Source organism: Salarias fasciatus, chromosome 22 (genome assembly GCF_902148845.1).
Source record: "Salarias fasciatus chromosome 22, fSalaFa1.1, whole genome shotgun sequence".
Taxonomy (NCBI): Eukaryota; Metazoa; Chordata; class Actinopteri; order Blenniiformes; family Blenniidae; genus Salarias; species Salarias fasciatus.
Window position 1 is genome coordinate 69,753 of NC_043765.1, and position 24,592 is coordinate 94,344.

General features: G+C 51.8%; 2 protein-coding genes across 2 annotated transcripts; one reads left to right on the forward strand and one right to left on the reverse strand.

The window, feature by feature from the left end:
- Positions 1-1,223: 1,223 nt before the first annotated feature.
- On the forward strand, positions 1,224-2,165 carry LOC115409703 (vegetative cell wall protein gp1-like). Its single transcript, XM_030120976.1, has one exon. It carries the CDS (start codon positions 1,224-1,226, stop codon positions 2,163-2,165), a length of 942 nt encoding a protein of 313 aa, XP_029976836.1.
- A 510-nt stretch (positions 2,166-2,675) lies between these two features.
- LOC115409423 (zinc finger protein 316-like) lies at positions 2,676-23,005 on the reverse strand. The gene is made up of 2 exons (XM_030120598.1): positions 22,586-23,005; positions 2,676-4,133 (listed from the first exon to the last, which is right to left on the reverse strand). Exons 1-2 carry the CDS (start codon positions 22,869-22,871, stop codon positions 2,788-2,790), a joined length of 1,632 nt encoding a protein of 543 aa, XP_029976458.1. The 5' UTR covers positions 22,872-23,005; the 3' UTR covers positions 2,676-2,787.
- Positions 23,006-24,592: the final 1,587 nt, after the last annotated feature.

The window sequence follows — 24,592 nt, forward strand, 5'->3', positions numbered from 1 at the left end:
TTCACCATGGCGGTCTGTCTCTTCCTCGCTGGTGTAGAGAAGGGCGTCTCCATGCAGGCTGCCACCTGGTGGCCAAAGTCTGTCATTACAACTGAATCGGTGCAGCAAAAGACACATTTTATCATTTTAAAAAATTAAACCGGGCCGAATGCGGCCCGTGGGCCGCCAGTTGTCCATCCCTGATCTACTCTATTCGGCTGGACTGCACCTGAAAAAGATCTTTTGAGAGTAAAGGGCCTCTGGAAACGCTTCACCAACGTTACTCTGATTGTTCTCGTCTCTGGATCCTTCACTCGGTTTTCTTTTTAAGTTTCCAGAACTTTGATATATTGAGATCCTCCTTCGGAGAATCTGTTTCAGAACCTGATTTTTCTTGGTTTCATGCATAGTCAAAATAATTATTTCATTTCTGGTTTTTGTGATTTCCTCCAATAAATCCTGTTAATCGTTTTTTCTTAGGTTTTTTTTCCTCTAATTTGTTTTGCAATTCTCCCAGTTTCTCCTTCCTCATCTTTTTGTACGGGAGGATTTTGCTTCAGCCTCCCTGTCAGAGGGCCTGGGGGGGGGTGGGGGGGGGGGTCTCACCTGTAGGAGGGGAGGGGCCTTCGTCTGCTGTCCAGTCCGAGTCCGTTCTTCTGGCAGCAGAGGTGAAAACACCGACCATGTCTTTATCGTCTCCACTGCCCCGAACATTTCCGATATTTCATAGAAAAGAAATCCCTCGGAACATTTCGCCTCGCCTCAGACGTCTCTTCCAGCTCTTCAGAGAGGAAAAGATGAACTGAAGGGAAAAGAGAGTCCAGGAAACCGCTCCCCATCGGTCTCCTTTCCCTTTTCCAGAGTTTCCTGAGATCATTCAGCTCCTGGTGCCTGAAGGCCTGGAGTCTCTGTAGACCCGGGTCCGGTCCTTATGGGTCCTGGTCCTGTTTGGGTGACAGACGTAGGACCTGCTCCAGAAGGGTCTGCGGGGGCTGGATGTCGGTCGGCGGCAGTGGCCTCCTCCACCGGGCCGTACAGCGGCGCCCCCTCTGGAGGAAAGACTCACCTTTGCTGAACCGGGTTCAGAACCGGATTTTCTTTCGTACAGAACCAGACTCTCCTCCGCCTCCTCTTCCTGCTGCTCAGAGCTTCAGGTGCATCACAATCCAGGTTCTACTGAACGAAGCCCGGGTTCTGCCTGGACTGAGGACTTCCTGCTTCGTCCTGCTGCCGGCCGCTTCGGCATGACGGGCGGAGGCTCTGGAGCATTTAGATCCCCACCCCGAGATCCCCACTCCGAGATCCCCACCCCGAGATCCTCACCCCGAGATCCTCACCCCGAGATCCCCACCCCGAGATCCCCACCCCGAGATCCTCACCCCGAGATCGCCACCGAGATCCCCACCGAGATCCTCAGATCCCCACCCCGAGATCCTCACCCCGAGATCCTCACCGAGATCCCACCCCGAGATCCTCACCCCGAGATCCCCACCCCGAGATCCCCACCCCGAGATCCCACCCCGAGATCCTCACCCCGAGATCCCCACCCCGAGATCCCCACCCCGAGATCCTCACCCCGAGATCCTCACCGAGATCCCCACCCCGAGATCCCCACCCCGAGATCCTCACCCCAAGATCCCCACCGAGATCCCCACCGAGATCCTCAGATCCCCACCCCGAGATCCTCACCCCGAGATCCCCACCGAGATCCCCACTCCGAGATCCTCACCCCGAGATCCCCACCCCGAGATCCTCACCCCGAGATCCTCACCCCGAGATCCCCACCGAGATCCCCACCGAGATCCTCAGATCCCCACCCCAAGATCCCCACCCCGAGATCCTCACCCCGAGATCCTCACCGAGATCCCCACCCCGAGATCCCCACCCCGAGATCCCCACCGAGATCCCCACCGAGATCCTCACCCCGAGATCCTCACCCCGAGATCCTCACCCCGAGATCCTCACCCCGAGATCCTCACCCCGAGATCCCCACCGAGATCCCCACCGAGATCCTCACACCGAGATCCTCACCCCGAGATCCCCACCCCGAGATCCCCACTGAGATCCTCACCGAGATCCCCACCGAGATCCTCAACGAGATCCCCACCGAGATCCCCACCGAGATCCCCACCCCGCATGCCGCAGTGCTTAATCGGACCTCAGTCGGATGTCGTGTCCCACGTTGATGACATCATCAGAGCAACGGAGCAGAAACAGCTAGCGTGCTAACGAAGCCGTGCTCCGGAGACGTCATCAGTAAATCACGGCGTCGACGGGTCACCCGGGTCTGGTTTTCACACTGAAGCCCAGCAGAGGCGAGCGGATTAGAACCCAGGTGGGACTGCCAGGTAGACCCTGTCCCGCTGCCCTGAGGAGCCGGTACCAGGAGCCGGTACCAGGAGCCGGTACCAGGAGCCGGTACCAGGAGCCGGTACCAGGAGCCGGTACCAGCGGGTTTTAATGGGTTTTTTGGCCGCTGGGAAACAGGTACCAGAAAGCACACCACTGTAACAGACGAAGACCCGGGTCCTCCCTGACCCAGGTCCCCAGGGTGCCACAGGACCACAGATTTACAGCCAGAACCGAAGCTTAGCCTGGACTCGGTGGGACGGTGTGGTCTGCAGGACGGTACTGGACCGGACCGGACCGAGCAGGTCTGGCGGACTGAGGGTCATGAAGACGGAGACTCTGTTTCCGAAGCTTTAATTCAATCATTAACATTTTTCAAAGTGAAACCAGGATGAGGTCAGAGGTCAGAGGTCAGAGGTCACAGAGCCTCGGTCGTGTGAAGTTCTCTCAGGAAACGGTTTAAGACGGTAAACAGGACCGGTAGGCTTCTGGAGAGACTCGCTGTGGAGCGCCCCACGAAGACCTGTCCCTCCAGAAGTCACTGTCCACACTGTCCAAACTGTCCCCGCCGTCCCCACCGTCCGCGCCGTCCACCTGGTTCCAGCCTGCCGGCCGAGTCCAGTCCTCATCACTGACGTCCGTCTCCGAGGAGTCCAACGGTCCCGCCTCCGGTCCACGGCGGTCCCCCGTCAGATGGACGGGGCCGAGGACGGGCCGTCCCCCCGGGGCCTCCAGCGGCTCCTCTGCTGCTCCGGCGCCGCCCGGAGAGCCCGGAGGCGTCCGCCGGTCCTTCCAGAAGTCGCTGTCCTCACTGTCCCCACTGTCCTCACTGTCCGGCTGGCAGTACGGTCCCGGTCCCGGTCCCGGTCCTGCAGGCCAGTCGCCGTTGTTCCGGCGGAGGACTGTGCGGCGCCGTGCGGGGCGGGCCCGCTGGACCCGGTCCCCGCCGTGGACCTCCATGTGCCGGGCGAGGAGCCGCCTCCAGGCGAAGTCTTTCCCGCAGACGGAGCAGCTGAAGCGCGTCTGCGCGCCGTGACTCCTCATGTGCAGCATCAGCGCGTCGGCGTCGGCGAAGGCGGCGTCGCACACCGAGCACGAGACGTGGGCCGCGGCGTGCGCGCTCAGCTCCTCCCGGCTGCCGAAGCCGCGGCGGCACAGCGGGCAGCCGAAGGCGGGGCGCGGCGGCGAGGCCGGGCGGAGGCCGCCGGAGGCGGGGCGCGGCGGCGAGGCGGGGCGGAGGGGGCCGGAGGCGGGGCGCGGCGGCGAGGCCGGGCGGAGGCAGCTGTGATCCAGCAGCCGGCGCTCGCCGGGGAAGCGGCGGTGACACACCACGCAGCGCAGCAGCCGCTCGCCGGTGTGCAGCCACATGTGGCGGGTCAGCTCTCCGCCGCCGCCCAGACGCTTCCCGCAGAAGGAGCAGCCCACTCCCTGCTGCTCCGGGTCGCCGCGCCCGTCCCAGTCCCGCTCCAGACCTGAGGCCCCTCCCCCTGCCGAAGCCCCGCCCCCTCCCCCTGCTGAGTCAGGAAGCTGAGGCTCTTCAGTCTTCACTTCAGCAGGACTGAAGGAGGAGGCGCTGATCTGGGCCTCCTGGGGCTCCTCCTTGATGAGAGGAGGTGCAGACTGGTCCTGCTCCAGGTTCTGGTCCTGATCCGGGTTCTGGTCCTCCTCTGGGCTCTGGTCCTGCTCCAGGTTCTGGTCCTGCTCCGGGTTCTGGTCCTCCTCTGGGCTCTGGTCCTGCTCCAGGTTCTGGTCCTGCTCCGGGTTCTGGTCCGGACGGCTCCTGTCCTCCCCCGGCAGCTGCAGGTCTGGGAGCAGAGCAGAGAGTCAGTCTGTCTTTAATGTCTTTATTTGAGCAGCAGCAGCAGTCGTCCACTCATCAGATCATGATATTTAAACTGCTCAAAAGGAGCATCTAGAAGTCCCAACAACTGATCAAGTCCACGTCTTCACATTTCAGTATGAGACAAATGAAGTCCCACATCCATTAAAAAAATAAAAAACTGACAAAGCCTTTACAAACATCCAACTCACACATCAGACAAGTTATATAACTAATGTATATCTGTCCTGTATTGCCTTCAGTGCATACAGTACATATTCCTGAAATATACAGTCTTAAAACAGCATCTCAGTAAACAATATATTATAATATGAGGGGGGCCCAAAAGAAGCCGGACTGTGGTTCTAACTTTTCATTTTTTTATTTTCACATTTAATCCAAACTGTCGCCTTCCCAGTCGTCTCCTTCGGCTGGAATCCGGCGCTGCAGCCGGGTTTCCACTGCTCAGAACAGTCAGCATGCTGCTGCCGAACGGTCCCTTCAGGAGCTTCTTCCATTTTTTTTGCACCTCTTCCACGTCATCAAAGCTCCGCCCCTTCAGGTCCTGTTCATTCTTGGGAAGAGACAGAAGTCTGACGGGGCTGAATGGAGAGGACACGGCGGACGGAGCAGCAGGGCCATGCCGTTTCTCACCAGGAGCTGTTTTACCGCAGAGCCCTGTGGGTAAAACAGCCCCCCCCTCCCACAGCGCCGCCGCTTCAGCCTGACCGCCTCCCGGAGCGCCGCAGCAGGGAGGATCTTCCAGACAGCCTCCATCGTCCTCCAGCTGCCTTTCAGCTCCTGGACATGTCCACCCAGCCTGGTTCTGCTCCTGGTTCAGAGGCGCCGGAGCATTCTGGGATTTTTGGAAGGGGGGGGACTGTAGTAACAAACACTGGCTGTGAGCTGCCTGTGTGTCTTTGGGAGGTGACATTTTTCACAGTGATGCTTAAGGCTATGCTGTAGCCACATATAACGGCCACAAGTCTGAAATCAGACTTGTTTTTTTTTTTTTCAACCACAGTCCGGGGACTTTGGGGTCCCCCCTCGTCAGCGGTGGGAGGTTGGAGCCTGATCAAGTCATCTCCATGCCATGTTTTTGCTCTGACCATGTACCACAGACAAGCTGAGGAGCAGGGCTGATTAGATCCACCTGGTGTGATGTGACCGGTGTGGATCTGTCTCTGCGTTGTTGTCATGACGAATCAGGCGTTTATCTTTTTGGAGGCAGTCTCCATTTATTTCTGACACACAGCAGAAACAAAAAAAATCCTCCTGTCAGCAGTCGCCACAATACCTGCCCCTAAACAGATCAATTAATGACAAAATGAATGTCTCATAATAAGTTTACAACAGAAATTTCTCTGGACTCAAAAGATGCCTCCCTCTCCCGCAGAAATCAGACGGAACGGAGAGAATTGGCGCCAGAACGCTTCTTATAAAGGGCTGTGTTGCACGTATTATGGCGCCCAAACAAAAGTTCCACTTGCTGACGAAGCGGGATAAACAGTCAGGCATTCACTAAAACAAAAACAACCAAACAAACAAACAAGAACCAGATCCAGATTTTGTGTAATTATTAATAAAAACGAATATACATATTCTAAATACATACACATGTACAGCAGCATAACTGACCCTGTTACAGTGAGACATGGTCAGAGCAAACACATGGCCTGGAGATGCCGTGGTCAGGCTCCAACCTCCCACCTCTGCCCCTCGTATATAAGATAATATTATAGTATTATGGCGCTTGAGGCAGTGTAGTAACGCTCATCGGCCACCTGGGGTTTGGATCACGTCTTGATCACATCTTCTTCTCTGAAAGTAAAGCAGATTGAAGAACATCTGACTGAGACGAGACCAGAACCAAAGGACCAGGTCCCTGAAATGAGCTTCCTCTGTCGGGGGGCATCCAGCCCTCCTACAGTCCACGTTCTTCCTGTCTGGACAGTCATGATGACATCGCCGTCATGATGACATCACTGTAATTATGACATCACCGTCGTGATGATACCACTGTCACGATGACATCACAGGACAGGCTGAGCTGGTCCTGGACGCCGGCGGTCCGGCCTGCTTGTGCAGCGTCCCCAGAGCCAGATTCAGACCCCGCCGTGCCCCTGGGCAAGTTCTCTCAAAGTCCCCCTCTAAGCTAAAACTCTGACGCCTACAACATCCTAAAGCACTTATTGCCCCCAAAACACACATTTAGTGTCAGAGCAGGAGCAAGTCCCCTGGTCTCAGCTGGTCCATGAGCCTCCGGCTGCACAGAAAGCAACACACTGTTTGACTCAAACAAAGCAGCCACTCTGAACACTTCAAATACTGTACCTGTGAAAATCTTGAATTTGGGTAAACAAACATATAAAGGAGGCTGAATAACAGGGACAGTGATACTGAAAGCAGGTCAAAACTTTTACTTTAATTATTTCATTGCAGTCACAGTTCATGGACAAAAAGAAAAGATAAAATCTGAAATAATCAGCAGTTTGCCTGAAAATGCTCAAAGTGTCTTCATGACCAACATAAAGTCTCACAGCAAGAAAAAGGACGAGTTCAGAATTCTAAGAGAGACAATTATTTTTACATGTCCGTGTTTCTTAAGTGCAGTTTTGCAGTAAATAATAACAACAACAATAATAATAATAATGATAATAATAATAATGATAATAATCTAATCACGAGTTAACAGATGTATGGGAAACACTCATAAGTGCAGACATACAGCCCGCGACATGTGGACCGTTATTGTTTATAAGCAGTTTTTCTGGGTTCAGCCCGGGTCCAGGAGGAACAGGTTCACTTCTTCTCTTTTACTGAGAAAACGCTGCATCGCCTCACTGAACACGTCATCACGTCCTGCTGCTTTTTCTCACAACATGCAGAGAGCCTGCAGCCCTTCTTCTTCTGTGGTGTCTGTGTAAAATAAGGTTGAACATGCAAACAGCGCCCCTAGTGGCATGAAGTGTAAATGCAGTCATGGCGTCGTGCTATTGAACGCCGAATATTGACTGCATGTAAAGCGTCACGTTGATGCAGGCCGGTAGTCGTGGGGCCCCTTTAGGTAGGTTCCAGACGTGTCGTAAATTATCTGGGGATTTCAAGCTGTGTCGCTGATACCCGCCGTCTGTCGGGCCCTCCTACCAGCAACTCGGAAAGGGCCCCATGAGGGGGGTTTTCCACACGCTGTCGTTGCGGCGTCTAGCGTAGCGCCTTTAATTTGTCATTGAAATGGTCTGATGTCAGCCGTCCCTCGGGGCCCCCTTCAGCTCGGGGCACCTCTGGCTGGAGAGAAGCAGCTGCTGCTCACTCCGCCTCCGATTTAAACAAACAAACTAACAAACAAATAAACCAAAATCAGCAGTGGATTTCACCAGAAGAGGGCCCGAGGGTTTTCATAACCCCCCCCCGTAGCTCCGCCTCTGCTCTGGTCATGCTCCTGCCCTGGGCCCCCGGAGGGCCCCTGGAGGGCCCCTGGAGGGCCCCTGGAGGGCCCCCGGAGGGCCCCCGGAGGGCCCCTGGGCAGTTGCCCAGTTGCCCTAATGGTTAATCCGGCCTTGAGCGTCCCGTCCGGCTCATCATCATCATCATCTTCATCATTCTTCAGACTGTGAGTCCATCATGGCTGAATGTCCCTGACCTGCTGGTTCAGTCTGCTCCACGTTCCAGCCTTTCTCTGACCCGGTTCAGGAGAGTCCACGTCGCTGTCCATGGTGCTGAGCGAAAAACCTCCTGATCAGCGGATTTCAGGCTGAAGCGGATCGAAAATGGTTCATATGAACACTGAGAGGATCCACTTCACTGAGTGGATCACATTCCAGATCTGACTGATCTGGGTCGCCAACGCCGACCAGTAATCCGCTCCATGTGTCACGAAAACAGAGCACCACCAGGAAAAAGACAGAGCAGTGGACAGGAGCTAGTGGACAGGACCCAGTGGACAGGACCCAGTGGACAGGAGCTAGTGGACAGGACCCAGTGGACAGGACCCAGTGGACAGGAGCTAGTGGACAGGACCCAGTGGACAGGACCCAGTGGACAGGAGCTAGTGGACAGGACCCAGTGGACAGGACCCAGTGGACAGGAGCTAGTGGACAGGACCCAGTGGACAGGATGCCTATTGGCTGAAGCTGACCGGCGCTTTTTCGGATAACACTGGGGTCTCTGAGACGAAGGCGGGGCTCATAAATACATCTTTTTACTGCTTTATGCTGATGTTATAGTAAGGTATGAACCAGACTGACACGTTGAAGCTCTGTTAAAAAATGATTCATACGTTGGAAACGAACGGAAACTCCGGACACCAGCTTTGAGAGAAAACAATTGATATTATTTATTAGGGACCGAGCCCGAGGGCGAGGTGGCCTCAACTGAGGCCACCTTGCCTGAGGGCAAGGCCTCTATTGTTCTTCGTCCGTTTGTTTCTTATTATTTTACTGTCGCACTCGAGCACTAATTTGACCCCCTAAACATGCACGAAAACTCACCAAATTTGGCACGGACATCCGGACCGGTGGGCACTTGATATAATGAAAAAATTAACCCTATAACCTCATCTGCTCTCTAGCGCCACCTAGAAACAGTAAAATAGCCACAGCAACCATTAGGAATGTCGCAGAGAGACCAAATCGATGTGGATGCGTTCGTCTCCTCGAGATCTAAAAGTCTCTCATTGACAAAAATGTCCTAAACCCAACAGGAAGTCCACTATTTCCCTTTCAGTGTAAAATTTGGCAAAAAATGACTCCTCCTTTAAAAATTATCTGCTCCGAGACCGCTTGTCGTGGAGACGTCAGGTTGGTGCCAAATAAAAGAGGACAAGTGTCTCTCCCAAAGTTGTTAAAAACTTTTTCAAAAGTCTCAGGGTGTGGATTTTATTAACCCTTAAAGTTTGAAGTCTGAAAACGCACTTGCAACACTACAATGGACAGTGCGACCCGCACGAATGTCGCAGGGAAATAAAATCAACATGGATGAGTTCGTCTCATCGAGCTCTACAATTTACCAAGAGACATACCTATACCTAAATCCAACAGGAAGTCCGCTATTTCCTGTCAAATCAAATGTGCCTCAAAACACTTTTCACTCAAAAACCACTAATATGGACTGTTTCACCCTTCACAGTGTGGTACAGAGAAAAGAAACATATGCACGCGTTCGTGTCATCGAGATCTACAACTTTCTCACTCGTGCCTATGACCTAAATGCAACAGGAAGTCCGTCATTCACACTTTCTGCTCAAAATTTTGCTCAAATTTTGCTCAAAAACTCTCTCCTTCTTCATCACTTAAGCCTCCCGTTTCAAAACTATAAGTCTGACTGCTCTGAAAAGCTCTACAGTGAAAGACAACTAAATTTCCTATCACTTTCTGACATTGTTTGCTCACTTTGGTCCACGGAAATGCATTTCCCCAGCTGTTTTGACCAAAGAGAAACTGTGTGTCTGCCGAGTCACACTCTAACATCATGTGACCTACTTATGCCATATATGGGCATTGAGCCTCAGGGCTGATCTGAGAGCTGCTGTAAAACATTCTGCATGTTGTCCCTGCTTTCCACAGTAGATGGCGCTCCGTGACCATAAATCACACGAGTGATGGATTGCTGCTCAAACAGGCAAATGAATGTATGGAATCACACTCACATGGATATATTGGTGTTTGACATAGTGGAGCAGACATGACTATCAAAATCAGAGCCTCACACCCCATATTTTTGCAAAATATGACATTTTTAACAAAGCACAGGGATAATTTCAAATTCAACAGTGTTAAAGGGCAACTCCGGTTTTTTTGATACCTGGACCTTATTTATAGGTGTGTGCCTGCTCATATACTCACTCAGACAAACATGGTGCAGCTTGGATTCCTTCAGAAGTTATTTAAATCCAACCGATTCAGCGGGGGCCACGGCAATGGAGCTTCCCGCACTGCAATCCATTGAAGTGGCCCCTGCTGAATCAGATGACAGATGCTAACAGCTACATGTTAGCGGATGGGAGATGCTAACAGCTACATGTTAGCGGATGGGAGATGCTAACAGCTACATGTTAGCGGATGACAGATGCTAACAGCTACATGTTAGTGGGTGGGACATGCTAACAACTCCATGTTAGCGGATAGGAGATGCTGACAGCTACATGTTAGCGGATGGGAGATGCTAACAGCTACATGTTAGCATGGGACATGCTAACAACTCCATGTTAGCGGATGAGAGATGCTAACAGCTACATGTTAGCGGATGCAAGATGCTAACAGCTACATGCTAGCGGGTGAGAGATGCTAACAGCTACATGCTAGCGGGTGAGAGATGCTAACAGCTACATGCTAGCGGGTGAGAGATGCTAACAGCTACATGCTAGCGGGTGAGAGATACGAGATGCTAACAGCTATATGCTAGCGGATGGAAGATGCTAACAGCTACATGTGAGCGGATGGGAGATGCTAACAGCTACATGCTAGCGGATGGGAGATGCTAACAGCTACATGTTAGCGGATGGAAGATGCTAACAGCTACATGCTAGCAGATGGGAGATGCTAACAGCTACATGCTAGCGGGTGAGAGATGCTAACAGCTACATGCTAGCAGGTGAGAGATGCTAACAGCTACATGCTAGCGGGTGAGAGATACGAGATGCTAACAGCTATATGCTAGCGGATGGAAGATGCTAACAGCTACATGTGAGCGGATGGGAGATGCTAACAGCTACATGCTAGCGGATGAGAGATGCTAACAGCTACATGTTAGCGGATGGAAGATGCTAACAGCTACATGCTAGCAGATGGGAGATGCTAACAGCTACATGTTAGCGGATGGAAGATGCTAACAGCTACATGCTAGCGGATAGGAGATGCTAACAGCTACATGTTAGCGGATGGAAGATGCTAACAGCTACATGCTAGCACGTGAGAGATGCTAACAGCTACATGCTAGCGGGTGAGAGATGCTAACAGCTACATGCTAGCGGGTGAGAGATACGAGATGCTAACAGCTACATGCTAGCGGATGGAAGATGCTAACAGCTACATGTTAGCGGATGGAAGACGCTAACAGCTACATGCTAGCAGATGGGAGATGCTAACAGCTACATGTTAGCGGATGGGAGATGCTAACAGCTACATGTTAGCGGATGACAGATGCTAACAGCTACATGTTAGTGGGTGGGACATGCTAACAACTCCATGTCAGTGGATAGGAGATGCTAACAGCTACATGTTAGCGGATGGGAGATGCTAACAGCTACCTGTTAGCGGATGGGAAATGCTAACAGCTACATGTTAGCGGACGGGAGATGCTAACAGCTACATGTTAGCAAATGGGAGATGCTAACAGCTACATGTTAGCGGATGACATATGCTAACAGCTACATGATAGCAGACGGGAGATGCTAACAGCTACATGATGGCGGAAGGGAGATGCTAACAGCTGCATGTGAGCGGATGGGAGATGCTAACAGCTACATGTGAGTGGATGGGAGATGCTAACAGCTACTTGCTCACGGATGAGAGATGCTAACAGCTACTTGCTAGCGGATGAGAGATGCTAACAGCTACCTGTTAGCAGATGGGGGATGCTAACAGCTACATGTTAGCGGATGACAGATGCTAAAAGCTCCACGTCAGTGGATTGGGGATGCTAACAACTCCATGTTAGTGGGTGAGAAAGTGCTGGAAGTCTATGGAGGAGCAAGGTTCCCAGTGACCTGGACTTCGGTCATCAAGGTACGAGGACGACCTCAGTCGGGCCACCTTGCCAGAGGGCGAGGTCCCGTCCAATGCCGCTTGCGGCTTTATTTTAATTGTATCTTTTGTTAATTTATTTTAAGATTGTGCCTTTTTGTAAGACTCTGTATTTAAAGCAGAACTATGCAACATCTTTACCTCAATAACTGTTTTTCAGAATCCCTGTGGGGGGAAACAGAGCTTCAACGTGTCAGTCTGGTTCCATACCTTACTATAATATCAGCATAAAGCAATATAAAGATGTATTTATGAGCCCCGCCTTCGTCTCATAGACCCCCATGTTATCCGAAAAAGCGCCGGTCAGCTTCAGCCAATAGGCTTCGAGCTTCCGCCTTGTCCTGCTGTCAATCAAAGTGTGGAGCAGCCAGAGAGCACGTCGCTCGCCCAGCAGAGGAGAGTTAGCTCTGCAGCAGATATATCCACCGTCTGCTGAACATCCACCGGAAACAGCTCAACATGGAGGATGCTGCAGGACTGGAGGCTCTCATTTTCACCCCACAGATAATGCGCGTACATTATTAAAGGGGCGTGGCTTGGTCGCTCATGAAAGCAGAGGGAGGGCGGAGCCTCCAGAACGTTGGATTAAAAAAACCTCTCTCTGTCAAAACTCCGGACAGGAGCTTTAAATAAACACAGTGGGCTTCTGGAGCAGTCCAACCACCAGGCCTCGCAAGTTTTCTGGGGGAAACCCTGAATGGGGCGCAAGCTGCCCTTAAAGGACCTGTATCCTGCATTTTTAGCTCGTCCAAACCCTAGAAATGGCTCTAACATGGTAATAGTTTATCTTTGGCGGTAAGAAAAAGTCATTTTGTGTTAAACAAAGGATTTTCTGAGGTTAATTCTGAAACCTGGAAGAGAAAACGCTCCGTTTCACTGAATCCCGCCTCTCCCCCTGTGGACTTTGACTGACAGCGAACTTCGACCAATCAGAGCTTTGTTAGCGTCTCCAAGGGTTAGCTTTAGCTCTTTAGCTTTAGCTTCTCTACACGCAAATACACATGAAAACGTCTTTTCCTGTTAGAAACTCACCAAGCGCAGACCCTCCAGACCCTCCAGACCCTCCAGACCCTCCAGACCCTTCAGACCCTCCAGACCCTCCAGACCCTCCAGACCCTCCAGACCCTTCAGACCCTCCAGACCCTCCAGACCCTTCAGACCCTTCAGACCCTCCAGACTCTTCAGACCCTCCAGACCCTCCAGACTCTTCAGACCCTCCAGACCCTTCAGACCCTCCAGACTCTTCAGACCCTCCAGACCCTCCAGACCCTTCAGACCCTCCAGACTCTTCAGACCCTCCAGACCCTCCAGACCCTCCAGACCCTTCAGACCCTCCAGACTCTTCAGACCCTTCAGACCCTCCAGACTCTTCAGACCCTTCAGACCCTCCAGACCCTCCAGACCCTCCAGACCCTCCAGACCCTTCAGACCCTCCAGACTCTTCAGACCCTCCAGACCCTCCAGACCCTCCAGACCCTTCAGACCCTCCAGACCCTTCAGACCCTTCAGACCCTCCAGACCCTCCAGACCCTTCAGACCCTCCAGACCCTTCAGACCCTCCAGACTCTTCAGACCCTCCAGACCCTCCAGACTCTTCAGACCCTTCAGACCCTCCAGACCCTTCAGACCCTCCAGACCCTTCAGACCCTCCAGACCCTCCAGACCCTTCAGACCCTCCAGACCCTTCAGACCCTCCAGACCCTCCAGACCCTCCAGACCCTTCAGACCCTCCAGACCCTCCAGACCCTCCAGACCCTTCAGACCCTTCAGACCCTCCAGACCCTCCAGACCCTCCAGACCCTTCAGACCCTCCAGACCCTCCAGACCCTCCAGACCCTTCAGACCCTTCAGACCCTTCAGACCCTCCAGACCCTCCAGACCCTCCAGACCCTTCAGACCCTCCAGACCCTCCAGACCCTTCAGACCCTCCAGACCCTTCAGACCCTCCAGACCCTCCAGACCCTTCAGACCCTCCAGACCCTCCAGACCCTCCAGACCCTTCAGACCCTCCAGACCCTCCAGACCCTCCAGACCCTTCAGACCCTTCAGACCCTTCAGACCCTCCAGACCCTCCAGACCCTCCAGACCCTTCAGACCCTTCAGACCCTTCAGACCCTCCAGACCCTCCAGACCCTCCAGACCCTTCAGACCCTCCAGACCCTCCAGACCCTTCAGACCCTTCAGACCCTCCAGACCCTCCAGACCCTCCAGACCCTTCAGACCCTTCAGACCCTTCAGACCCTCCAGACCCTCCAGACCCTTCAGACCCTTCAGACCCTTCAGACCCTCCAGACCCTTCAGATCCTCCAGACCCTTCAGACCCTCCAGACCCTCCAGACCCTCCAGACCCTTCAGACCCTCCAGACCCTTCAGACCCTCCAGACCCTCCAGACCCTCCAGACCCTTCAGACCCTTCAGACCCTTCAGACCCTCCAGACCCTCCAGACCCTCCAGACCCTCCAGACCCTCCAGACCCTTCAGACCCTTCAGACCCTCCAGACCCTCCAGACCCTCCAGACCCTCCAGACCCTTCAGACCCTTCAGACCCTTCAGACCCTTCAGACCCTTCAGACCCTCCAGACCCTTCAGACCCTTCAGACCCTCCAGACCCTCCAGACCCTTCAGACCCTCCAGACCCTCCAGACCCTCCAGACTCTTCAGACCCTCCAGACCCTCCAGACCCTCCAGACTCTTGCTCTTGCTTGATTGTTGCTTTCAGACGATGGTCAAAGTTTATCTCCGTAGTCCGTAAGATACAAAAAATCAGCAACGCTGATAGCAGAGGGCCTGCGGTCGGGGGGGGGGGGGGGGGGGGGGGATGGGGGGGGATGGGGGGGGTCTCCTCAGTGGAAAATGTGATTAGACCTTTTTATAGACCTTTTTCACAAAAACCGGAAATACGCAATCAGTGAGCAACTTTTCTTCCGGTCCAGCGCCAAGTCCGTTCACTTTCTCCGAGACGGGTCGTGTTTTCAGTCCATGTCTCCAACATTTCTCCAGCATTTCCTTCGCTGATGTGGAGAGGATGGTGGAAGAGAAGTCAGTGACAAAAAGTCAAAGATGAAGAAAGGATACAGGTTTTTCCACGAAAACTTCATAGAAAAACACGAAGGTAAGTAGAGAGTTAGCATGTTAGCCTAAGTGCTACTGAACCCTAGCGACTGTACTGAGACAGACTCTTTCATGTGTAGATCCTGATAACCGTATCCGAACATTTAAGTTTCATTTGCAGCATGACGACAACCGTCTGTTCTCTTCCTGGCTGTTTCAGTGAACGTCTTTCAGATATGATATTAGACGGATGCTGTCATTGATTAGCCCAACAGCTAACAGCGTTAGCTCTCAGCTAACGTGTTTTAGTGCGTGTCTTATCGTCATCATAGTATCAGATGCATTAAAAAGCCAGCTGACAGTGAGGGCAAGGTGCTGCCGGTCGTAGAGGAACAGCTAGGAGCCTCAAACCAGAGGTTTGACCACAGAGAGCAGAAGTTCCTGCTGCTGCAGCTCTCTGCTGACTGCCGTCCATCCCAGCCTTATCTTATACAGCAGCCTCGACTCCGCTCTTTTCTTTGTCCTTTTATTTCACTTCATTCCACAGGTTATAAGTCTCTACTGCTGTTATCTGTTTCTATAACAGACCTGTGGCCAGAGGAGAGCATCCCCACTCAACCAAACCAGCTGTGTGTGGTGTGTTTCTGTTGTACTGAATAAAGTCGTGTCTGTGTGTGAAAATATATTGTAAAAGTTAGTTATTTGGGGGATAAAAAGGGTGGTGGTGGTGCACTACAGAGCCCCTCGCCATCAGCTGTTACCATCTCTGACCACTGACAGTGACGTATCTCCATGACGTCTTGTTCATCATTCTTCTCCATTTCTGTACAGATGACGCTTGCTGTTGACAGTGGACGTCTGATGGCGTTTTCCTGTAGCTGTGCAGCAGGAAGAGGGTTTTTCAACCACGCTGTGGCCCTGCTTCATCAGACAGCGCATTACACACAGTCTGGCCTGCAGACTGTCCTCCATCTCTGGCCTGCATGAGCTCCAGCAGCGGCACAGAGCGAGGACTCAGGTGGTGTTTAATAAGGTCGTTTATTTACTCTGTTTTCATTCAGTGCTTATGTTTACCGTATGTTGTCTTCTATATCTGCATGACATAGGTCCTTTAAACACCACAGAGGAAGAAGGAGAAGTATTTTCTTTTTTAATTAAGAGAAAGAACGTCTCCAAACCGGAGACCACTCAGAGAACCGAGACAAGAGAACAGGCGCAACAAATCCCCAGGACCAGCAGGGGGCGCCATCGAGCGGATGTTCAGTCCTGGTAAAACAGAGTCCTGATGGTTCTGGGAGACCAGACCAGGATTCTACGCTTTAAGCCCGCCACGCACTACAGGACTTTTTCAATCTTCCCCGATTCAGACACCACACACTGCGAGACACCAGAGGACAGATCGCACCCCGTCCTCCAGTGTGTGTGTCGCTCTGGAGCAGAACACACACCAGAAGACCCTTCAGCCGAGAATCAGCTCCTCACTCCAACGTGACTGTGTGCTGTTTCCCTTCATTGCTGTTTTTACATTCATCTCCACTTTCAATAATATTCATTCATTCCCTCAGTTCATTCATTCACATCGGTATCGCTCCTTCAGTGCCCCCCACCCCCCCCCCCCCCCCCCCCCCCCCCCCCCCCCCCCCCCCACCACCACCACCACGGAGCACGGACTGTAAATGTTGAAAATGTAAATGTTGCCGTACAGAAGAGGGAAACAGTTTCAGATCATTTTCTTATCATTTACCCTCCACATTCAATAATTCAGCTTATTAATCTGTTTGTGTGTTTTTTTTGTTTTTTTTTTACTTTTGAGTCCCGAGTGCAGCAGTAGAATAAAGTTATCAGCAGAGCGGGTCAAATAAAAGCTACTTTTTTAAATCACCAAATATCTGTAATCATTCTTTATGTCCACAGACTGGATAGTTCACACCAGAATAAAAACTCGTTGAGCTCTGATGAGGTCAGGTTCATTCCAGTCCGCTCTCTGAAGGCAGGAGTCAGCCCAAAGGTTTTTTTTCTTTTATTATTATTTTTTCTTCCCCATTCTTCCGTGATGGTTAATAACGGAGATGAATTAAAACTAGGGATGTGCGAGTACCGATACCAGGTATCGGTATCGGGCCGATACTGGCCTTATTTCAAAGTATCGGGTACTCGTGAAGGCTCCCGATACCAGCCGCCGATACTCACGGCAAGAAAACCCCCACGCGTAGTGAGCCCTCCTCACCAGCAGGTGGCGGTAGTGCAGCCGAATGGGATGCAAGCTGCCGACAAACATGACAGAGGAAGAAGCTCCTCTCTGGAGCTGACAGGCAGGGCTACACTGAGCGGGTTGATTCTCCATGAGTCTCATCCAGAGCAGAGACAACAGGATGAATCCAGAACGGCTGCTCGTCTCACCAGAACCGCCGGGGTGGAAATTCTGTTATATCAGTGAAAACGAGCCGAGCTTTGCAGAATGCTAACTCTGCAATGCTAAAATTGCTAAAGGAGGAGCGCGATGTTGTTCATTTCCCACTAGTAATTTGTTGAAACACCTCAGGGAAGCTTGTGGACGAGAGTCTGACGCTGTTGAGCTGGAAAAAAAGAAAACTCCTGCAGCAACTCGACGGCAAACTCTGCAGAAGACCGAGAAACTGAAGAGCAGAGATCCGAGAGCAGCACAGAGAACACCAGCAGCTCTTTAAACTTCTATCTTTGACTTTAGTTCATAAAAAAAATCATTAAAATTAGTACATTTAAAAACCTTAGTTTATGTAAAGTGGAAAACTGTTTTATCTTGCACTTAATTTCATTTGAAAACCGTTAAAATAAGTTCATTTTAAAAAGTGTAGAACTTAGAGTTGTTTCTTTACGTCTTGTAATTCAGTTCATTTAAAAAAAACTTAAAATTCAGAGAAACTGTTTTATCTTGCACTTAATTTCATTTAAATAAGTGTGAACTCAGAGCTGTTTGTTTTATTTTTCAGACTATTATTTTGGACTTAAACATCGTGGCTGGGCTGCCTTTTTATTAGAAATAACATTCATTTTCAAAAATAATCTGTCATTGCATTATTTTAAATTTTATGTATATAAAGGATCGGTTTGCGAGTATCGGTATCGGTGAGTACTGAAGATGAAGTACTCGGTATCGGTCTGAAAAAAAGTGGTATCGCACATCCCTAATCAAAACATTGGGATTGTTGCAGGACTGGCGGAGATGCAGATATTAGATCGGAGTTTGGGTCTGAATGGAGGAAACGGTTCATCCAGCAGCGACAGAATGAACCTTCACTTCCTGTACAGCTGAGTTCAGAGCTCCGGCTCTTCTGTTTCACTGACATATAGTGAATATATTTCACAGACATACATTCATCCAGCTCTGACAGCTGAGAGGGGATTTTTTTAAGCAGCAGCACCTTGGTGAGACGGAGCTGTTCAGCCAATCAGAGAGCTTTATTTGGAGGTGTGGACAGCTCTACTCGGAGCTGATCGGCGCCTCTCGGAGCTCCACACACCACAGGATCTGCGACCGGAAATATTAAACATGTTCATGATCTACCATCTCCCCTTCCGACGCCTCCCGAGAGGCTCCGACCGGAAACATCTCTGGGAACCCCCGCACACCGGAGGAGGATCGGACCGAACTCATTAGCATACTCCCGACGATCGGACCCTGTCGGCTTCGATCGGGAGGAGAAGATCGGGGCAAAATTCGGCCCGATCATCCTGTGGTGTGTGGAGGCCTTCAGTTCAGCAGAGCTTTTGTCCGAAGCAACGTACCAGACTGAGGACAGTGCAGCTTTCAGTGTCCTGCTCAAGGACACTTTGACATGCAGACAGGGGGAGACGGGTATGGAGGGAAATTTGTGTCTTTATTTTTCAATCAAAAAAAAGTTTCTCCAATCGCAAAACAAGTTTTCAATCAGAAAAAACTTCACTTCAATAAAAAAAATTAAAAAAAACCGTTTCCAATCAAAGAAAAAACTTGTTCAAACCCCAAAAAAGAATTGGATACCCCAAAAAACGGCATATAAACACGTTTTTTCTTAGAAATTTTCTTTTTGGTTGAAAATACATTTTTTGATTGAAGTCCTATTTTTGGATTTGAGCCATATTATGGGTAGGACATAGGGACGAGCGAGTACACCACTATCTGTTCACCCATCCAAACTATCTGTATTCGTATCTGTACTCGGAGGGGGCGTGGTCTGAACCGGAAGTGGGCGTGGTTTAACCGGAAATGGGGTGGGGCAGAAATTGGCACACTCTTAAGTCTGAAATTGATATGGATTGCTCAGAAGTTGCTGTATTTATTGTTCATTTGAAAGCTATTTACAGAACTGTCTCAATGATACAATTTACAAGTTGTTTTTTTTATTTTAGTCAGAACATGAACATTTTTAAAGTTATATAAATGATTATTTATTCACACAACAGCCTCAGAATAAAGATTTGAATATTTTTGGTCACAATAGTGAAGGAACTATTTACAGAACAAGTATTTTATTGAGTCAGAACATGAATATTTTTAGTTGTATGAATGAATTTACATAACAGCTTCTCTAGAAATGCTGTCTGGACTCCAGCTGGAGTCCAAGGAAAGGAACAGGTCTTCCTGGTTTGGGACTGCCTCCCCCCACGGTCCCCACCGGAATCTCCCCGGTGTCCCGGAAAATCTGTGATCCCCCCTGCTGAGCTTCCTGGTCCTGTCCGGCTGCAGCCCGATCGTAGTGGACCTGGTCCAGTTATCATCTGTCTCCCACAGATCAGCCTCCCGCTGGAGCACCAGCCCACATTATTATGAAAAAGAAGAGAAAAAAGGAGAAACAAAACCGCGAGGGAAAACGAAACTTAACCCCCTCCCCGGGAAAAAAAAAACCGAGCGTGCACAATCGCGCGACGTTTCGACCTTAAAAGGTTTTCTTCTGGCACAATGCAGCTACAAAGAAATAAAATGCGTAATTTTTAATTTAGCAGCACTGATTGGTTCTCTCTCAGTCTCAGTGGAGCAGGAGCAGAATGAAGGACCAATGAGGATCTCCCATCAGCACGAGGACGAATCATGACGGACAAAGCTCGGGTTATACTCGGATTCGGAAAAAATGCATTATCCGTAACGAGTACTCGTTTAAAACGAGTATTCGGCTCACCCCTAGTAGGACATTTGTTTCTTTATTATTAAGATGTAACTTCAATCAAAAAAAATGTTTTCAATCAAAGCAAAAAAAAAGATGTTCGGAGTGTTTCGACTTTGTTTTGACATTCAAACACCTTTTTTTTCCGATCAAAGTGAAAAAAGTTTTGAAGCCTGTTTTTTGATTGAATCGTTTTGACGCAAACGTCCCGCAGTGGGCGGAGCTTCTCCGCTGGTCGGCCATGTTTGAGTGACAGGTGTCCCCACCAATGAGAATCTCTCCAGAAGAAGCTCGAGGCTGGGAGCGAGCTGCTGGTGTGTGCGGGGAAGTCCGTTTCTTTTTGCAGCTGTCGTCACGCTGTTGCATTGTGGGATTGTTCAGGTCTCGCTTGCGAGCTGCTTTCTGTGATCCTCCTTTCTGAGTGCGGCAGTATTTCTTCAAAACGAGAAGATCCTGTTGTGTGAAAGGTCTTCCCACTGGGCCTCAGCGGCGCCAAAACTAATAAAGACCAGACTGAAGGAGGCTCTTCCACTGACTGCAGTGCAAATTAAAGACTGACATTAATGATGGTGCGATCTGCTGAGTCTGGATACCAGAACCCGCCCCGCCCCGACCCGACCCGCCCCGCCCCGCCCCGACCCGCCCCGACCCGACCCGCCCCGCCCCGCCCCGACCCGACCCGACCCGACCCGGCTCCTCACGTCAGGATCCTGACAGAAACCCGACCATCATCCCGGACTGGACCAGAGAAATGCCAGGAAGGAAGAATGTTCTGAGGATTCATCAGTTTCTTCAGAGAAGGGAGGATTCACTGTCAGGCTTAACTCCGCACCAGTGTTGCCAACTTAGCGACTTTGTCGCTATATTTAGCGACTTTTCAGACTCCTCCAGCGACTTTTTTTTAAAAAGCGACTAGCGACAAATTTAGCGACTTTTTCTGGCGCTCTGGTACGGAGCCCCGGACATGACATGGTAAAAAAAAAAATTAAATTGTGGCCACGAATTACTAATTCGTTCCCACGAATTACTAATTCGTTCCCTCGAAATAATTAAATCGTGCGCACGAATTACTAATTCGTTCCCACGAATTAGTTCTATCATTCATATACTGAACAGTTCAGTAAAGTTGGCAGCATATTGACAGATACGGACTTTCAGTCTCAATAACTCTTTAACAAAAAGTCAGTAACATACAAAGGGCGCTGCATCCCATCGTTGTGAGGTGGACGATATGCTACAAGTTCATTTTTATTAAAAATATCTGTCTATCAAGCAGCAGAAACAATATTGATTTCAATCAGCACCCGGTGGTGCTGCGGGCTTCAGGGACCGTCTACAATTTACAAGACGCAGCAACAGTGAAGACAAATAGCTCAAAAAAACAAAAAAACAAAAAAAAACCCAACAACTAAAACAACAACAACAAAACAAACGTAATACCACCACTGGGATTTACTACAGTGTCACCATAATCGCTACAACCTTCATTTGTCTCCTATCAAATTTATTGGATATGGTGTTTGTCTTCACTGTTGCAGCGTCTTGTAAGTTGTAGACGGTCCCTGAATCCCGCAGCACTACCGGGTGCTGATTGAAATCAATATTGTTTCTGCTGCTTGATAGACAGATATTTTTAATAAAAATGAACTTGTAGCATATCGTCCACCTCACAACGATGGGATGCAGCGCCCTTTGTATGTTACTGACATTTTGTTAAAGAGTTATTGAGACTGAAAGTCCGTATCTGTCAATATGCTGCCAACTTTACTGAACTGTTCAGTATATGAATGATAGAACTAATTCGTGGGAACGAATTAGTAATTCGTGCGCACGATTTAATTATTTCGAGGGAACGAATTAGTAATTCGTGGGAACGAATTAGTAATTCGTGCGCACGATTTATTAATTCGTGGGAACGAATTAGTAATTCGTGGCCACAATTTAATTTTTTTTTTACCATGTCATGTCCGGGGCTCCGTACTCTGGAGACGTGACAGGACGTGTCGTTGCTGAGCAGCGGGTGCTGCGTGAGCCCTTCCCCCGTCTCAAAGCACTCACAAGCGGTCAGTGTCACCCCCCCCCCCCCCCCCCGCTCCGCCTCCACGCTTCAAATGAATCAAGCGTGCGCAGATCCGCCGCTGCTCCCGTCCTGGGCCACAGAGCCGGATGGACATGTAAATGTTTCTCCACTGTCACACTTTTGTCAGTTAATTTGCAGTTCTAAACATATTTAGGCTGTTTTTAGCTCATTTTTGCTTCTCCCACGACGTTGTTCCTCTCTCCTACAGCGTCCATTACAATTACATGCAAATTGCCAAATTATGCAAATTAGGCGATGACGTCATATAGCGACTTCTAGCGACTTTTAGGACAGCCAATAGCGAGTTTTCTCACTGGGGAGTTGGCAACACTGCTCCGCGCTCCGGCAGGAGCCGGTCCGCACACAAACGCACCGACACGACGGCGAGCGCTCGCCGCTGACCGGCGCGTCCCGGCTGCGCCGAGCTGAGCGGGCGGGGACTGACCTGCTCTGCTCAGCAGCACTCGGGGCTGGAGCACGGCGTCCAGCAGCCTCCTCTGGCCCCGCAGCTCCCGCTCGGAGCGCTCCAGCCGCTCCTCGTACTCCGCCACGGTCTCCTCCAGCAGAGCGACGATCTCCTCCGCAGCCGCCGCCAGCCGCTCGGGGAGCAGCGCTCTCAGCGCCGGGAGCTCCGCCGCTTCTCCTCCTTCCTCCAGCCGCAGCAGGAGGTCTGCGGCGGCGGCGCCCATCCGCTCATGGACCGACGCCCGCAGCAGCTGCACGGCGCACATTCTGCGGCTTCTCCGCTCTCTGCAGCCCGGGACGGAGACGTAAACACTCCGACTTCCGGTCCGGAGGAGCCGTGGAGGAGCCGTGGAGCCCCCTGCTGGACGGGGGGAGGAACAGCTGGAGGAGAGGAGGAACAGCTGGAGGAGAGGAGGAACAGCTGGAGGAGAGGAGGAACAGCTGGAGGAGGGGGAGGAACAGCTGGAGGAGAGGAGGAACAGCTGGAGGAGAGGAGGAACAGCTGGAGGAGGGGGAGGAACAGCTGGAGGAGAGGAGGAACAGCTGGAGGAGAGGAGGAACAGCTGGAGGAGGGGGAGGAACAGCTGGAGGAGGGGGAGGAACAGCTGGAGGAGGGGGAGGAACAGCTGGAGGAGGGGGAGGAACAGCTGGAGGAGAGGAGGAACAGCTGGAGGAGAGGAGGAAACAGCTGGAGGAGGGGGAGGAACAGCTGGAGGAGAGGAGGAACAGCTGGAGGAGAGGAGGAACAGCTGGACGGGGGAGGAACAGCTGGAGGAGAGGAGGAACAGCTGGAGGAGAGGAGGAACAGCTGGAGGAGGGGGAGGAACAGCTGGAGGAGAGGAGGAACAGCTGGAGGAGAGGAGGAACAGCTGGAGGAGGGGGAGGAACAGCTGGAGGAGAGGAGGAACAGCTGGAGGAGAGGAGGAACAGCTGGACGGGGGAGGAACAGCTGGAGGAGAGGAGGAACAGCTGGAGGAGGGGGAGGAACAGCTGGAGGAGGGGGAGGAACAGCTGGAGGAGAGGAGGAACAGCTGGAGGAGGGGGAGGAACAGCTGGAGGAGAGGAGGAACAGCTGGAGGGGGGAGGAACAGCTGGAGGGGGGAGGAACAGCTGGAGGAGAGGAGGAACAGCTGGAGGGGGGGAGGAACAGCTGGAGGGGGGGAGGAACAGCTGGACGAGAGGAGGAACAGCTGGAGGGGGGGAGGAACAGCTGGAGGAGGGGAGGAACAGCTGAAGGAGGGGAGGAACAGCTGGAGGAGGGGAGGAACAGCTGGAGGGGGGGAGGAACAGCTGGACGGGGGAAGAACAGCTGGAGGAGAGGAGGAACAGCTGGAGGGGGGAGGAACAGCTGGAGGGGGGAGGAACAGCTGGAGGAGAGGAGGAACAGCTGGAGGAGAGGAGGAACAGCTGGAGGGGGGAGGAACAGCTGGAGGAGAGGAGGAACAGCTGGAGGAGAGGAGGAACAGCTGGAGGAGAGGAGGAACAGCTGGAGGGGGAAGGAACAGCTGGACGGGGGGAAGAACAGCTGGAGGAGAGGAGGAACAGCTGGAGGTGGGAGGAACAGCTGGAGGAGAGGAGGAACAGCTGGAGGAGGGGGAGGAACAGCTGGAGGACAGGAGGAACAGCTGGAGGGGGAAGGAACAGCTGGAGGACAGGAGGAACAGCTGGAGGAGAGGAGGAACAGCTGGAGGGGGGGAGGAACAGCTGGAGGGGGAAGGAACAGCTGGAGGAGAGGAGGAACAGCTGGACGGGGGGGGGGGCAGCTGGAGCCCCCTGCTGGAGGGGGGGAGGAACAGCTGGAGGGGGACGGAACAGCTGGAGGGGGGGAGGGACAGCGGGAGGAACAGCTGGACGGGGGGGGAACAACTGGAGCCCCCTGCTGCTGGAGGGGGGGAATAACAGCTGGAGGGGGGGAGGAACAGCTGGAGCCTCCTGCTGGAGGAGGGGGAAGAACAGCTGGAGGGGAGGAGGAGGAACAGCTGGGGCC